The following is a 16,729-nucleotide window of genomic DNA, read 5'->3' on the forward strand; positions in this document are numbered from 1 at the left end:
TCTACCAGATGCCATTATTTACGACCCAGTTATTCAAGTTATGTTCTCAAATGTTATGGTAGGGCGGTTTTATATGCAAAATTACTTTATATGCAAAATGACATCCAATCATGACAGCTAGTATCAGGCTCAAGTCTTACATGAGATGATCAAAGGTTTCAATCAAAGAAAAATAAGAAAAAAGAAAGAAAGAAAAAGAAAGAATTTTTTCTTTCATTTAAGCATTTATAAACCACTTCCTTCCTGAAAACAGAATATAATATAACATTTTAAAGGGATAGTTCACTCTCAAATGAAATTTTGGTATGTTTTAGCTTACCTCGAGGACATCCAAGATATAGGTTTCTCTGTTTCCTCAGTATTTCCCATTTTGATATTTTTACGTCCAATCGTTCTTGTCTGTGATTCACATAATGGATGTCTATGGTCACCACCTCAAAGAGCATGCACAGAGGAGTCAAAATTAAACAATTCCCCATCGTAAGTACACATTGATGACCTAAGACACGAAACAAGTGGTTTGTGTAAGAAAACAAACAGTATTTATATTGTTTTTACCTCTTGTACACAACCACGTCCAACTGATCTGAGTGCACGAGTGCTTCCTGATTTGACGTGCGCACGTGCTCTGGCTTAGTCTGCGCAAGCGCGAAAAGCGCTGGAAGCGATCTCTCGCGCGTGTACATCACTCATTGTTTACACTTACTGCCTATGGTTTACACAGATTTCGGAAGTTTCACCTTTCACTGTGAAGATCTAAACATATTTAGACGTACAGGAAATTGCAATGGAAGACGATTTCAATATATCCATAGACAACGTTGAATTTTTTTCACAACCATATTTATTTGAACCAGAATACACAGACCAAGTACTCAGGAGCGATCCGCTGCAGCAGCACATCTTCAAGCCTCAGAGACAGAGATCTCTTCAAAATTGGTGGTGTTTTAGTAGCAAGTGTTGTGAGATGCTAACAGAAGTGGAGAGCATATGTTGTCACGAATGGAACAACTACAAGACGACGACGAGGACATTGACAGTATCGCATCACACACCTACCTGCCTGATTGAAGATCCTTAGTTTCCTTTCGATACTTCACTCATACTGCGTTTGGGGAAAAGCTCCTTTTTTCCTCGATACTGAAGCCTTTTTTCAATAACACAGTGCAACTGCACTGCCATTGGTTTAATCTGTAAACTTTTTTAAACCAATGACAGTGCTGCGTAGCTGCGCGAGCCTGTGGCGATGCAGCGCGCCAAAGCCCGCCAAAATGGGCGGGGCGAATGGCTATATAAGCAGGCAATCGCCAGAGAAAATCAGATCTTACTCCTTCAGCGACGACTTCACTTCGCTGGATCTCTGCTGAACGCCTTCGCCTGGAACGAGCTCTCGCCATTGAAGAGGCACCGCAGCGGACCAGCTGAGACCGCCGACCACCTGCAGCGCCGGCGTTCTCGCAGACAGCCGCTCTCAGCGCCGATCTCGGGCCGCCCGCTTCCGGACGCTTCTCAGCGATCTCCTGCCGCCATCCGGCGATCGTAAAAGAGGTTTTCTAAAAGAGCGTTTCTAACGCCATTTTAACGGTGGCGGCCATGCCGCGCCACAGCTGTGGCACATGCAGAGCCCCTCTGCATGATGACGACGGCCATGGTGAGTGTGTTTTCTGCCTGGGTAAACCCCATGCTGAGGCTGCACTCACTGAGACTTCATGCTGCTTTTGTGAGAGCATGAGTCTTGCCTCTCTGCGCTCGCGGATTGCTTTCTTTAATGAAAGCAATCCCGCCCCTCGCGCCCTCCCATCTTTTTCCTCCAGCGAGCCGGCCAGGAAAAGACAGCGGGGAAGAGGGGCTCAGTGCCCGGATTTGGAGTGGGCCCCCCCTGAAGAGCCGAAATGCAGCAGGCTGGACGAGTGGTACCTGCCAGGACGCCGCCAGGCCCCCCGCCAGCGATCTGCCCCGTTCTTCCCTGAGGTTCATGATGAGCTGACAAAGTCGTGGCGCGCCCCCTACTCGGCTACTCTAGCTCTCAGCTCAGTAGATGGCTCTCAGGAGAAGGGCTATGGGCAATTGCCGCCCCTGGACGAGGCCGTGGCTGCTCACCTCTATCCCCCCGCGGCTGTGGGGTGGAAAAATAAGAGAGCCCTTCCTTCCAAGCCCTGCAGGACGACCTCTGCCATGGCTGGCAGGGCCTACACTTCTGCGGGCCAAGCCGCTTCATCTCTGCACACCATGGCCATATTGCAGGTGTTCCAGGCAAAGCTTCTCCGTTCCCTGGATGAGTCTAGCTCTAGTGAACCTGCTTTTCGCGACCTCCGCAGCGCCACTGATTTGGCCCTGCGCGCCACGAAAGCCACGGCCCAGGCCATCGGACGATCCATGGCCAACCTGGTTGTGCTGGAGCGCCACCTCTGGCTCAACCTAACAGAGATTAAGGAGAGCGACAAAGTGGCCTTTCTCGATGCCCCAGTCTCTCCATGCGGCCTCTTCGGACCAGCTGTAGAACGCTTCACTGTAGCACAGAAGTCGTCCCAAGCCATGTGACACTTCCTGCCCAAGCGCTCCACCTCTGCCCCGAGTCGCCCCAGGACTGCGCCGACTCAGCACCAGAGCAAACCTGCCCCTTCTACCCCCCAGGCGGCGCCCCCTAAGGAGCAGCACCCAGCTCGCCCCACTAGGCGCTAAACCGCCTAGACGTCAGGGCCCCCGGCAAAGGATTGCGCTGGACTGAGAGCGAGAGCTGGATTTACTCTGCCCAGTGAGGGCTTTGAGGATTTACATTGAGCAGTCGCAGCCGTTCAGGCAATCTGACCAGCTTTTGTCTGCTTTGGTGGCCGCACCAAAGGGTCTTCGGTCTCAAAGCAACGCCTCTCGCGTTGGATAGTTGAATCTATCGCTCTATGTTACTCCTCTATGGGCCTTGAGTGCCCCATAGGAGTTAGAGCCCACTCTACTAGAGGGATGGCCTCTTCATGGGCCTGGTCTAGTGGTGTCTCTATCAAGGACATCTGTGAGGCGGCCGGCTGGTCCTCGCCGTCCACTTTTGTCAGATTCTATAGCTTGGATATCCCGACCTTGCATGCTCGGGTTCTTTTGGTTAGCAGGCTCTGTCATCATACCACCTCCAGGGAGCTAGCTCCCTCTTAGCAGTGTAGCGTCAAGGGTTCGATGGCTCTGGCCCTCTCACTTATCCTCTGGACCCCAGGGTGTTCAAGTTAAGTCTTGTGGCACGGCGTGGTTGAATTCGTTCCCCATACGCAGTATGAGTGAAGTATCGAAAGGGAACGTACTCGGTTACGAACGTAACCCCTGCGGGTTCAGTGTCGTCGCTTCAGTCGTATGACCTGATTTCCTCTAGCGATTGCCTGCTTATATAGCCATTCGCCCCGCCCATTTTGGCGGGCTTTGGCGCGCCGCATCGCCACAGGCTCGCGCAGCTACGCAGCGCTGTCATTGGTTTAAAAAAGTTTACAGATTAAACCAATGGCAGTGCAGTTGCACTGCGTTATTGAAAAAAGGCTTCAGTATCGAGGAAAAAAGGAGCTTTTTTATGTCTTGTGAGTCACAGAGTTTTTGTACTTCGTCATCGCGTGTACCTGTCTGTAAGCACGCATACAGTCACGAGTTTCTGCTCGATGTCGGCAGAACCGCATTTATACAGTTAAACTCCGAGCACGTGGAACAGATACGGGATCTAGGTGTGCTACGGGGGCCTTCACCATCACCGACCCCCACTACTGCATCTCGCCCACAGCGGAGGCGCCACAAGCTGTGTGAGAGGAAGCAGAAGAGGGGGAAGCGTGGAGGTATCCGGGCTAGGCTAACGGCTAACCCACACAAGCCATCTATCCCCACCATCGTACTGGCAAACGTACACTCTTTGGACAATAAACTCGATTACATTCGATTACTACGCTCAACTCAGAGGACTGTAAGAGACTGTTGTGTTTTTGTGTTCACGGAAACATGGCTCAGCAACAGCATTCCAGATGGCGCTATTCAGCTCGACCAGCTGACGTGCTATCGAGCGGACAGAGCTCTCGTCGCGGGAGGAAAAACCCGCGGCGGCGGGCTTTGTGTTTACATCAATGGCGCATGGTGCCGCGATACTGTTGTGATCAGCAAACACTGCTCACCCCTGGTGGAGTTTATGATTATTAAGTGCCAGCCGTTCTATCTGCCGAGGGAATATACTGCTATACTGCTCATTTCAGTTTACATTCCCCCGTTCAACATCATCAGCAACAGGAACGACGCACTAAATGAACTGTACCAGCACATCAGTGTGCAGCAGACAGCACACCCTGATGCTTTTCTCATCATAGCTGGGGATTTCAACCATGCTGACCTAAAGAGTGTGTTTCCAAAAATACACCAACACATTAACTTTCCAACACGAGGTAATAACATTTTGGACTTTGTTTACACCACACAGAGAGGAGCTTACAAAGCCCTCCCCCTCCCCCACCTCGGAGCTTCAGACCACATCATTGTTATGCTAATGCCTGCATACAGACCACTCATTAAAGTCGCCAAACCAGTTCAAAAACAGATTAAAGTGTGGCCAGAAGGATCATCAGAGGTTCTTCAGGACTGCTTCACAGAACTGACTGGGACATGTTTAAGCAGGCTGCCACATGCAAAAACACCACTGACCTCCAGGAGTACACAGAGACTGTCACGGCCTACATCAACAAGTGTATTGATGATGTAACAGTCGCAAAAACCATCACTATCTGGGCCAACCAGAAGCCGTGGATGACAGGGGAGGTCTACAGACTTCTGAAGACACAGAATGGTGCCTTCAGAGCTGGAGATGAGGTGGGCCTGAGAACAGCCAGGACCAACCTGTCCCGCGGCATCAGAGAGGCTAAAAGACAGCATTCCAGGAGGATAGCTCATCAATTCAGCAACAGCAGAGACACTAGGAACCTGTGGCAGGGGATACAGACCATTACGGACTACAAGCCCCCACCACGGAACTGTGACAACAACATCTCTCTGCTAAGTGAGCTGAACACCTTCTTCGCTCGCTTTGAGCAACAAAACAGCACCACTGCACAGAAGACTCCACCTCCTCCCGGCGACCAGGTGATGACGCTGACCCCAGACAGCGTGAGGAGATCCTTCAGCAGGATCAATGCACGCAAAGCTCTGGGTCCTGACAACATCCCTGGGTGTGTACTGAAAGACTGTGCAGCAGAACTCACTGATGTCTTCACAGACATCTTCAACATATCTGAGTCAGGCTGTTGTTCCCACATGCTTTAAAACTACCACCATCATCCCAGTCCCAAAGAAGCCATCTCCATCCTGCTTCAATGAATACCGTCCTGTTGCACGTACCCCATCCTCATGAAGTGCTTTGAACGGCTAGTCATGCTCCACATCAAGTCTGCCCTCCCCTCCTCCCTGGACTCCTTACAGTTTGCATATCGGTCCAACCGCTCGACCGATGATGCCATCTCCACTACCCTCCACTCAGCACTCACACATCTGGACAAAAAGGACTCATATGTCAGAATGCTGTTCATTGACTTCAGTTCAGCATTCAACATATTCATCCCTCAACAGCTCATTTACAAACTGATCCAACTGGGGCTCAACACTTCGCTGTGCAACTGGCTGTTGGACTTTCTGACTGGAAGACCTCAGGCAGTACGGGTCGGCAGCAACACATCAAGCACCATCACACTGAACACTGGGGCCCCCAAGGATGTGTGCTGAGCCCCCTCCTCTTCACTCTGCTGACCCATGACTGCACACCGTCACACAGCTCCAACCTCTTCATTAAGTTTGCGGATGACGTGACTGTGGTGGGTCTCATTAGCAACAAGGATGAGACAAACTACAGGAGTGAGGTGAGCCGCCTGCCACAGGTGGTGCAGTGACAACAATCTCTCTCTGAACGTGGAGAAGATGAAGGAGATTGTTGTAGACTTCAGGAGAGCACAAACTCAGTATGTATCTCTGACCATCAACGGTGGGACTGTGGAGAGAGTGAGCAGCACCAAGTTCCTGGGTGTGCACATCACAGAGGACCTCTCCTGGACTGAAAACACAGCAGCACTGGCCAAGAAATCAAATCAGCGTCTCTACTTCCTCTGCAAACTGAGGAGAGCCAGAGCCCCACCCCCCATCATGTACACCTTCTACAGAGGGACCATCGAGAGCATTCTGACAAGCTGCATCACTGTGTGGTATGGCGCCTGCAACGCGTCCTGCCAAAAGACTCTGCAATGCATAGTGAGAGCAGCGGAGAAGATCATTGGTGTCTCTCTCCCCTCCCTCCAGGACATCTATGGAACTCGTCTCACCCGCAAAGCCCTCTGCATCGCAGGTGATCCCACACACCCATCACACAGCTTCTTCAGCCTGCTGCCATCAGGGAGGAGACAGCAGAGTCTCCAGGCAAGGGCAGCAGACTGAAGGACAGCTTCATCCACCAGGCTGTCAGGAAGCTGAACTCGCTCCCGAACTTGCCCCCCACCACTCAAGCACCACTGAACTATGACCCCCCCCCCACTAATATAAAATGACAAGCACCAGTCAATTTGAGCAGCTTTGGTCTGCTCACTACCTCATTCTCCATGGAACTGATGTCATTCCACTACCTCATCAGTCAGTTTAATAATATAACTGCTCTTGAGCCCTTTGCCACTTTAATCAGACTTAATAAGCATTTGTTTTTGTACTAAATAATCTTTTATCTGCACTGTTGTTCACTTCATTGATTTGCACTCTTATCTGCCTTTTGCCTTGCGCTGCTTTATTTAACTTTATTTTTAATTGTATTATGTCTTTTTTTTAACACTCACTTATTGTATAGTTGTATCTACATTTTATCTTTTGATCTAGATTTTTAGGCTTTAATGTTAATGTTATCTGTGTGCACCAGGGGTCTGAGAGTAACGCAATTTCGATTATCTGTATGTATGTACTGTACATGTGGAAGAATTGACAATAAAGCAGACTTGAACTTGAACTTGAAAGAGCGTAATCAATCAACCGCTCAGATCAAACGTGCGAGCATACTAGAGCTGATATGTTTTCTCCTCAACATTAAGCAGTGTTGTGAGATACAGTGTGAAGCGCTTGAATTCAGTGATGAACACAAATGACTCTGCAATTTAAACTAGTTTAAAGTGATCATATGACGTTGCTAAAAATAACATTTTCTGTATTTGGTGTAATGCAATGTGTTTATGCAGTTTAAGGTTGTACATTATTGTAGCTCCTCTGTCCTGCCTTTCTAAAATGCGTAGATTTTTATAAAGCATATTGTTCTGAAAAGCGAGGTGTTCGCTGATTGGCCAGCTATCCAGTGCATCGTGACTGGCTGAATACCTCAAGCGTGTGACGGAAATGTTACGCCTCTTACCATACTATGATGCCGTGACTTGCCTTCTCCCGGTGTAGAAAAGGCCCCATAGTTATGTTAGTGTTGCTATTATTTAGTACAGTTGACCATATCATGCTTTATGTTTCACGTTTACTCCCATTTATTCAGTGCTTGTAACAGGGTAGCAAAAGTTTGTGCCGGTTTGTATAGTATATCTGACATCACGCAGTTAGTATTCAGTATGACAGAGATCGTCGGTCGGTTAGATTATAATTGTGTGACATTTTTCCTCAGATTGTGCATGAATGAGAAAAGTAAGTATATTTGCCGCATTACTCATGATATTGTATTTCTTTTTCAGCTTTTATTTCTGATATTCGATATGGATGAGTGTTAGGAGTTTAAGGGTCGCTACGAGACCGCTGTGTTAATTATATCCATGTTCGTATGTTACTTTCTAACTTCGGTCCACTTAATTCAGTACGTAGGGTTCAAATCTGTCATATTGCATTTAGACACGTTTTAATTTATTCAATACTTGTTGTTATGAATGTTAAGTACTTTGTGGCTGAGTAAAATATGAAGTGGTGTTAAATATCATTATCTGGAACGCTATTGAGGCTTTAAAGTATACCATAGACAACAGTAAGTTCTAGCTACATTATTGGTAACTTAATGCATGGTAGAAAATCTGAGGAGTGTTTGAATCCTCTCTCTCTGCTTACATTTAGAGTTTAAGAGAAATATAGTCATATTCTGACTACTGTTTATGTCTGTAATGTGTATTAGTGCTTAAGGAGGAATGAGTGTATGCATATGTTCCTTTATTCATTTGTATTTGTTTCCCTCTCAAATTACACTCACCTTTAAAATCATTCATACAAGAAAGAGGAAGGAATAAATAGAATAATAAGAATTATTTCTCCGGTCTTCATTTCATACTCTGGCCTTAAGTGGTGTTCTGGCCGACACACCTGAGTGAACCTGGTGATAAACACAGAATTAGCACCTAGACTGAGCGTCTACCCATTATCTTTACTTCACCCGGAATGATGAGACACAACCAATAAAATCCATTACAAACTAGGCATTTGTTGCATCCAGTGGGGACATAATTACAGATTATAATGACTTATACTGTCTTTTAGGCATTGCGTATCGTGCTGCGTAAATATAAAACCATGTCTGCATTTGTGATCGAAGAAATGCCAAAAAACAAGTGCTACTTTATACTGCTCAAAACTTGCATTTGAATCATTAGTGCCAAATTCTTTAAATATGTAAATGTACTTACAAGCTGTGAGTCAGAAGTGCCAGACTGTCCTTGCAAAGTTGGAATTGGCCCACTTTATAGAAACAGCCTTTGTGCACAGAAGTATTGTAGGTTATGGTTCAGTAAACAGTCCTCATCCTCTGTAAAATGCGCTGCAAACATCAGACTATTTGGGTTGAACAGTTCTGGAACAGTGTTGTAAACACAACTTAACCACTGATTTCTAGTTGTGTCCTCTTTTGGAAGGCCAAACAAAGTAGTTTCGCTTTCACAATGAAACACACTGAGTCTCCACAACATGGCAGAGGCAACAGCGAGAATAAAAGTTATGCCTTCTTTCTTTGTTTGAACATTTGGGTAGTGTTATGCAAAGCTTCCCACATCGTGACGCAGACATGTGGGGGTGTGTTAGAATGAGACGTTTTAGGAGGGCATAGGTGACTCTTAAATTTTATAAAGAATATCTGTTTGGATTTGAGACTTTAGTCTATGCAACTTTACAGAACTTCTTTATGCACCAAGAGCTTGTAACACTCCAAAGAGAAATGAAATTTTTTAATTGCATCACATGACCCCTTTAAAGCCAAACAGGACAGTCAGAAGGCTTTTCAATATACACATCGCCTTCATTTATCATGGATTTACTGTAGTAACACTAACTGCACCATGTTTATATGGCAGAAATTTGGGATATTCACACTGAATTTTATTAAAGGAGTTGATGGTATATAATTGTGGTATATATTTGTGATTAAGCAATAGCATGTGTGCATTTAAATTAAAATTAAATTAAATGTATGCATTTAGCAGACGCTTTTATCCAAAGCAACTTACAGTGCATTCAGGCTATCAATTTTTACCTATCATTTATTCTTTATGTTTTTAGACTACTGTTTTTCATACAAATAGGCTACCTAAAAAACATAGTTACATTTATACCATGGTATCGTGGAGCTATATGTGTGGTTTTAAATGTTTATCATGATTTAAATGTATGTTACTATGGGAGACTGAATCCTAATAGATAGATAGATAGATAGATAGATAGATAGATAGATAGATAGATAGATAGATAGATAGATAGATAGATAGATAGATAGATAGATAGATAGATAGATAGATAGATAGATAGATAGATAAATAAATAAATAAAACCATTATATATTTAGAATAAATTTAACCAGAATAAATGTAACCATATAAAACTGAGGTTGCCAAAATTGCAGAAACTAAGAAATTATTTTTTCCATTTAGATAATTATTTTGTTCAGGAAAAAAAAAAAAATCTGATTTGTACAACTTTAACTTTGGAGCAAAAATCTGGCTTTAAACTTTAAAAAAGTAAAGATTTTACATTTATTGTGATAATAATCGATATTGACTGAAATTGCGGCCATTTTTTGAGCCATATGCCCCAGCCCTGCACTGAAAAGTATCTGATAAATTCAACATTTAGTTTTAAAAAGTAAAAACATGTTATGTTATGTTATGAAACAGTTAGTAAAGTCCCAATCCATTGTGTAATGTCTCTGTCAGAATTATTAGGAGTCAGAAAAAATATTTATGTAACACTGAACTTTAAGCAATTAAAATGTTAGAAATTAATTCAACATTTTTTTTTCTTTGTCATTATGTGAGAAATTAGGATATAGGTTGGGGCTTTATTTTGTACATTTAGAATTGAATGGATCACAATTTGTTCAAATTGTTCAAGAATTCTTGAGGATCATCCAGCTGCTATTTAGCCACACTGTAAAACCCGACAAGTTAACTTAACTCAAATCGTTTGAGTAAACCGATTGCCTTGACTGTAATACCCGACAAGTAAACTTAACTCAAACGGTTTGAGTAAACAGATATCCTTAAGTTATGTTAACTCAAACCGTTTGAGGAAACCGATTGCCTTAAACCATTTAAGTTGAAAAAACTAACAGTTATGAGTACTCTGAACTTAATTCAGTTGAGTTCACTGAAAGAAGATATACATTGCAATTAAGTGATTAAGTGATTAATTGAGCTTTAGTGATGAACACCTGCTGTTAACAAACATAATTACTGAAGAAAAGAGAGAAAGGAACAACAGCTGACTTCAGACACAGCCTCACTCAAACCTGACAAGTTATGTTAACTCAAACCGTTTGAGGAAACTGATTGCCTTAAACCATTTAAGTTCAAAAAACTAATAGTTACGAGTACTCTGAACTTAATTCAGTTGAGTTCATTGAAAGAAGATATACATTGCAATTAAATAATTAAGCGATTAACTAAGTGCTGATTGTGAATTAGTGATGAACAGCTGCTGTTAACAAACAGAATCACTGAAGAAAAGAGAAACAGAAGAACTACTACAACTGACTTCAGACACAGACTTAGATGAAATCAACTGAAATAAAATACATGAAATCTCTCAAGATCTGATTAAACAACCCACAAACAGCATCACCAGCTCCACTTATTAATAACCAGACTGACTTTATTTCTGTCAGACGTCTACAGAAGATCTTATTGAGAATGAACTAAGGTTTAGATGTTGATTTGTTTCATTTGAAGTAACCATGTTAGAGATCAGTGTTTGCTTTAGTTGGGCTCTTGACCCTTGACTTCTGTCTTAGTCTTTTCTCTGGCTGTTATAACTGTGTGTTTCTAAAACACATTTTTTGTAACTCAAAAGCCCAGAAGAAATGCCATCAGGTGTTCACCTGTACCTAGGTGCAGATTGTTATACTTTATATAGGTGATGATAATTATTCATTATTATTCACATATATTGATCTGTACAGAGTCTAATCTCTGATTAAACAAATGTGTAATTAGTAGAAGTGGACCTAATAAAAATGACACTAAGAGCCAGTGATTCTGTGATAATCAGTTAATATAAAAATGATTTCATAAACATTTTGTACACAGACTTTTGTCTTCTATGCCAGTAACTGGTCAAACACAGACATCAATAATCAGAATATGAACCTCTACAATGGTGACAAAAAAACATGCTGCAATGCATGCTGGGTACTATTGTAGTACAAAACTCATCCATGGCTCCCAGCATGCTCTGCAGCATTTTTTTTTTTTCTTTTATGGTCACCATTGTTGAGGTTCATATTCTGATTATTGATGTCTGTGTGTGACTAACTGACACCAGAGAAGACCACACTGTTTGGAAAGTCTTTGTATTAACTGATTATTACAGAACCACTGGCTCTAATCTTTACTATAGTCAATTTAATTACACAACCCATGTTTCATCAGAGATTAGACTCCTAGCAGTTGCATAATTATATATATAATTGGTTGTTATACCAATATAAAGTATAACAACCTACATCTAGGTACAGGTTAACACCTGATGGCATTTCTTCTGGGTTTTTGAGTTACAACAAATGTGTTTTAGAAACACATGGTTATAACAGCCAGAGAAAAGACTAAGACAGAAGTCAAGGGTCAAGAGCCCAACTAAAGCAAACAGTGATCTCTAACATGGTTACTTCAAATGAAACAATAAATCAACATCTAAACCTTAGTTCATTCTCAATAAGATCTTCTGTAGACGTCTGACAGAAATAAAGTCAGTCTGGTTATTAATAAGTGAAGCTGGTGATGCTGTTTGTGTGGTTGTTTAATCAGATCTTGAGTGATTTCATGTATTTTATTTCAGTTGATTTCATCTAAGTCTGTGTCTGAAGTCAGTTGTAGTAGTTCTTGTGTTTCTCTTTTCTTCAGTGATTCTGTTTGTTAACAGCAGCTGTTCATCACTAATTCACAATCAGCACTTAGTTAATCACTTGATTACTTAAATGCAAAGTTTTAAAACTTACAGGGTTTAAATCAAGGCAATCTATTTACTCAAACGGTTTGAGTTAAGTTAACTTGTCGGGTTTTACAGTGCAACATGAGATAAGCTTTTATGTTTTTCTTGGTGAACAATGGTTTCCACCGTGAATCCCATTTTAAGCCTAATGTATTTCGGATAGAGTCATGTTTACTGACTTTTGCCAAGGCAAGAGAGGCCTGGTCTTTGGATGTTGCTCTGGGGTTCTAAAGAGTTCCTGGATAATTCTGCATCAAACAGTTGTGTCAGTTTAACCATCGAAGCTACACTACCACACAGTACCACAGTCCACAAACTAAGAAATTGGGGACAAAGTTGTTTTCACAGCACTGCAGGCACAAGAAACGGCAGCGACTTGCAGGCATGGCATTTAACAGATAATAGATTGTATAGAAGCCACACAAAATGTTAGAGCCTAATGTGGGGACAGGGAAATGATCAGGGGTTGTAAGTGTTTAACTTTGTGTGAATGTGCAAATGGTTATCTGCCAAAGCCACCATGCAAATTAGCATTCTGTTATGGTCTCCAAAGATAGAGAGAGACAAAATGTGTACAAGGAGAAAAACATAATGGTAAGAAACTCATACCCATTATTTCCATCATGTAAAAGTAAAAAGACACTACAGTCCAAAAAAAAAAAAACCTACAACAACATAGAGTTTCACAATAATCCATATAAGCACTACAAAAACCTTGTTGTGAACTTCATATGCAGCACTTATGTTGGTAAAATTGTGGTAGCCTATGCTGTTATCAAGGCTTTCAGTCACTGAAATTCAAAATCAAATGTCACTCCTGCTAAACCTAAATAATAATTATTAATACATTAATATGAATTAAAGCTATCAAAAAGTGGAATTTTAATATGTGTATTATATTTCTGCATAACTCTAACTATAAATAGTACAATTTAATCAATATAAAAGTAAATGATCAAAACCAGTAGGCTAAATCATTTCAATAATCTGTTAATTAATACTTGAGTAGTATTTAACATTATGTAACAAAATAATATTTGGCATATACACATATTTATATATGTGACTTCCAACAGGACAAGTTCACCCCGCTGTTTTTGCATCTCTTCAAGATTTTCTCCATCTAGACATTACATTTATTTCTTCTTCTTTTACTTTTAAAATAAAAACACATACTGTAACACCACATAGCAATACCTAGCAACCACCTACATCATGATGAACTGTTTTGCACAAGCAAACACTTTTCCCCCCAGAAAGTTAAATTACCCCATTCCAGGCAATAGTAAACAGTAAGCTAAACAGAGCTATGCATATCGAATTTGTATTGATATGGGAATCAAACATATAAAGAGATTAATTAAGTGCACAGAAAACACAAAATAGCTTTATTGATTTTGATCCCTACCTTTTTTTGTTCTTTATAAAAAAAGTGAGAAATGGCCTACTGTACATTGTGTAATATTCCACCACAAAAGGCATTTCAAAAATAAATATGTATATGTAAATATGTAATAACATTTTCCTCTGGGCTAACAAGGCAACATGAAGGTATCATGGTCACTGACAAACAGCTTTACTGAACCCCCTGAAAACAGACTCACCACAATGAGCTCCATTCAGATAAACAAGAATCAGACATCAGTTCTTACATCAGTCGTTTACATGTGTTTTGTTGGAAAGTGACTAAATGTCAGGACTAAAGGTGAATTATGGCGTATATATTTTCCAAAAAAAACCTTCAGAATAAAAAAAAATACTCACCGCACAGAAGCTGCATCCAAGCGCAGGTTTTGTAAACGGTGGCGGTGTTGCAGAAGAAGAAGAGCGCCATACAGGCAATGCAGCTCAAAATGAGAACCATGGACAGCAGCACGAAGAAAGAGGCCGCCTTAAACGCGCCGGACGGGATGGAGCTGAAGTCGGAAAATGTTCCTTGGCAAATCAGCTCCCGGTTCGAGTTACCGTCACCCACGCAGTAATGGAACAACCCGAAGTAACCGGCATGTGGTGTACTCACGCTGTCCCCGATCCAGTAAGGCTGGATGAAGACTACCACGTTGATGGTGGCGAAGCAGATGGTGAAGATGGCCCACAGGACACCGATGGCTCGAGAGTTACGCATATAGTTGTCATGGTAAATCTTTGAGGCTTCTTGCGAAGGAAGCATTTTCACTATTGCTCCCAATTGTCTACTCTCCTGTGATTTGTTTCTGCTATTTCCGGCGTCTCTATCTCCCCCTATCTCCCCCACCGGTACCCTCAGAAATGGGCTTCTGCCGCGAGTCCACTGACTGGAGATAAATAAAGATTTGATATGATTTGAAGCAGTAAAGAGGTATCCGTCCTTGATTTTATTTTCCAATCTTTCTGCCACACCAGAATTTATCATGCATCAATTAAATAATGGATGGGAGGTTTGTTACTCGGTGAAAAAAACCCCGTTCGCTTCCTTTACATCTCCGTTCTAGAAAGCAGGCGAGAGGACTGAAATTACATTGCACAACTAATGTCTGTGACAAAATCGACAATTCGCATTATTGCTGCTCTGTGTGTCTGGGTATAAATAGTATATCCGGTGCACCCCTCATCGGCTGTAATGCTGTCAAGATCTCAATGATGGATCTTCTGCAGACGAGCAAGAGCAGATGTAACGAAATCTGGAGCATCAGCGAGAGTCGTCGCTCGTTGTCGTAATAACCTGTATGTGTCCGTCGAAAAAAAACATCTGTGTTTCATTCAGGATGGCAATCCGTTTCGCAGTTTAAGCATTTGTCTTTCCTTTGCAAGCCACCGCTTATCCGTATTCCTGTTAGGCTATTTATTTTTTTGCGCACACACGCTTTTGGTGATGTTCAGAGCTGCAGGTGAATGCGCGTACACGATTTTGGATATTGCAGAAATTTCACGCCCCTTTAACATGCGTCAATACAAGTAGCTGTAATTGTTTTCATACGCGTTATGGAGCACCTTTATCTTTATAGCTCTTTTTATTTTAGCATAACCTACGCCAGGGGCGTAGATTACGCGGGGGACGTGCCCCCCCCCCCCCCCCCCTCCACTTTTAATATCATGGAAATTCGTCCCCCGCACTTTTTGGGTCAAGTTTGTTCTCATAGAGCTTTTCAGGAGCTGGTGTGAATATGAAAAATAATATTTGAGAGAAAAAGTTTTCAAGCCAATAGCAAAAAATAATTATATTTGAGACTAAAAAAAGGTTTGAGAGAAAGTATTTTCTCATAGAACATAAAAAATATATATTTGAATTTTTTTTAATTATTTCTGAGAAAAAAAATCTCTCTCAAAATACTTTGAAAAAAACTCTCAAATATATATTTTTTGCTATCAGTGTGAAAATATTTTCTCAAAAAAAAAAATTTTCTTTGCTCTTGATGCAATTTCTTGCTCTCGTGTCAGGATTTTGCTTTCACTGTGAGAATTGTGTCATGGGCGTGGCCACGTTCCTATTGGCCAGTCGGGTGAGCATCGTCTTGTCTCGGGAGTCGAACTGAATCATTACACCATTGTTCGGTTCACCTGCATAGATGCCGTCTCTGCCTTATGGCTAGTTAAGTTGAGCACGGACACTCCAATGTTTGGGCAAGATGATGACACACAGCTGGCTGAGCAAGTTCAGTATCACTGAAGATTAAACATTAAAAAATAGCACTCATATTCATGAATGAATGTGTATTATATTATTTGCTTGCTAATCGCTAGTAAAGCTAACCAGCCATCATGCTAGGTAAACTTGCAAACTCACCTGGTTTATACTATGTTTAAATCAAATGCCAAATTAATGTTTTGATTTAGATTTCACGCCTTATTTATATTTTTTTAATAAGTCTCTTCTGTTCACCAAGCCTGCATTTATTTGGTCCAAAGTAAAGCAAAAAAGAATAATTGTGAAATATTTGTAGTAACCTATTTAAATTAACTGTTTTCTAGTTGGATATATTTCAAAATGTAATTTATTGAGATTTCAAAGCTGAATTTTTAGTATCATTACTCCAGTCACACAATCCTTCAGAAATAATTCTGATATTCTGATTTGCTTTTCAAAAAAAAAAAAAAAAAAAAAAATTATATATATATATATATATATATATATATATATATATATATATATATATATATATATATATATATATATATATAATATTAATAAACAAAAATATATAAAGAAACAAAATTATTGCTTTATCATCACTTTTGATCAATTCAAAGTGAAGTGACATTCAGCCAAGTAGAGTAACCCCATCGTCCAGACTGCACTCTGGGATACTTGGCCAAGTATGGTGACCCATAC

General features: G+C 41.5%; 1 protein-coding gene across 1 annotated transcript in view; it reads right to left on the reverse strand.

Moving 5' to 3' along the window:
• lhfpl4a (LHFPL tetraspan subfamily member 4a) overlaps positions 1–15,395 on the reverse strand; it is a 62,816-nt gene extending 47,421 nt beyond the window's left edge. The window contains exon 1 of the mRNA XM_026262609.1: positions 14,185–15,395. Within this exon, the coding sequence (XP_026118394.1) occupies positions 14,185–14,812 (628 nt within the window). The 5' untranslated portion in view covers positions 14,813–15,395. The remainder of the gene's footprint in view (positions 1–14,184) is intronic.
• Positions 15,396–16,729: the final 1,334 nt, after the last annotated feature.

This window comes from Carassius auratus, chromosome 6 (genome assembly GCF_003368295.1).
Source record: "Carassius auratus strain Wakin chromosome 6, ASM336829v1, whole genome shotgun sequence".
NCBI lineage: Eukaryota > Metazoa > Chordata > Actinopteri > Cypriniformes > Cyprinidae > Carassius > Carassius auratus.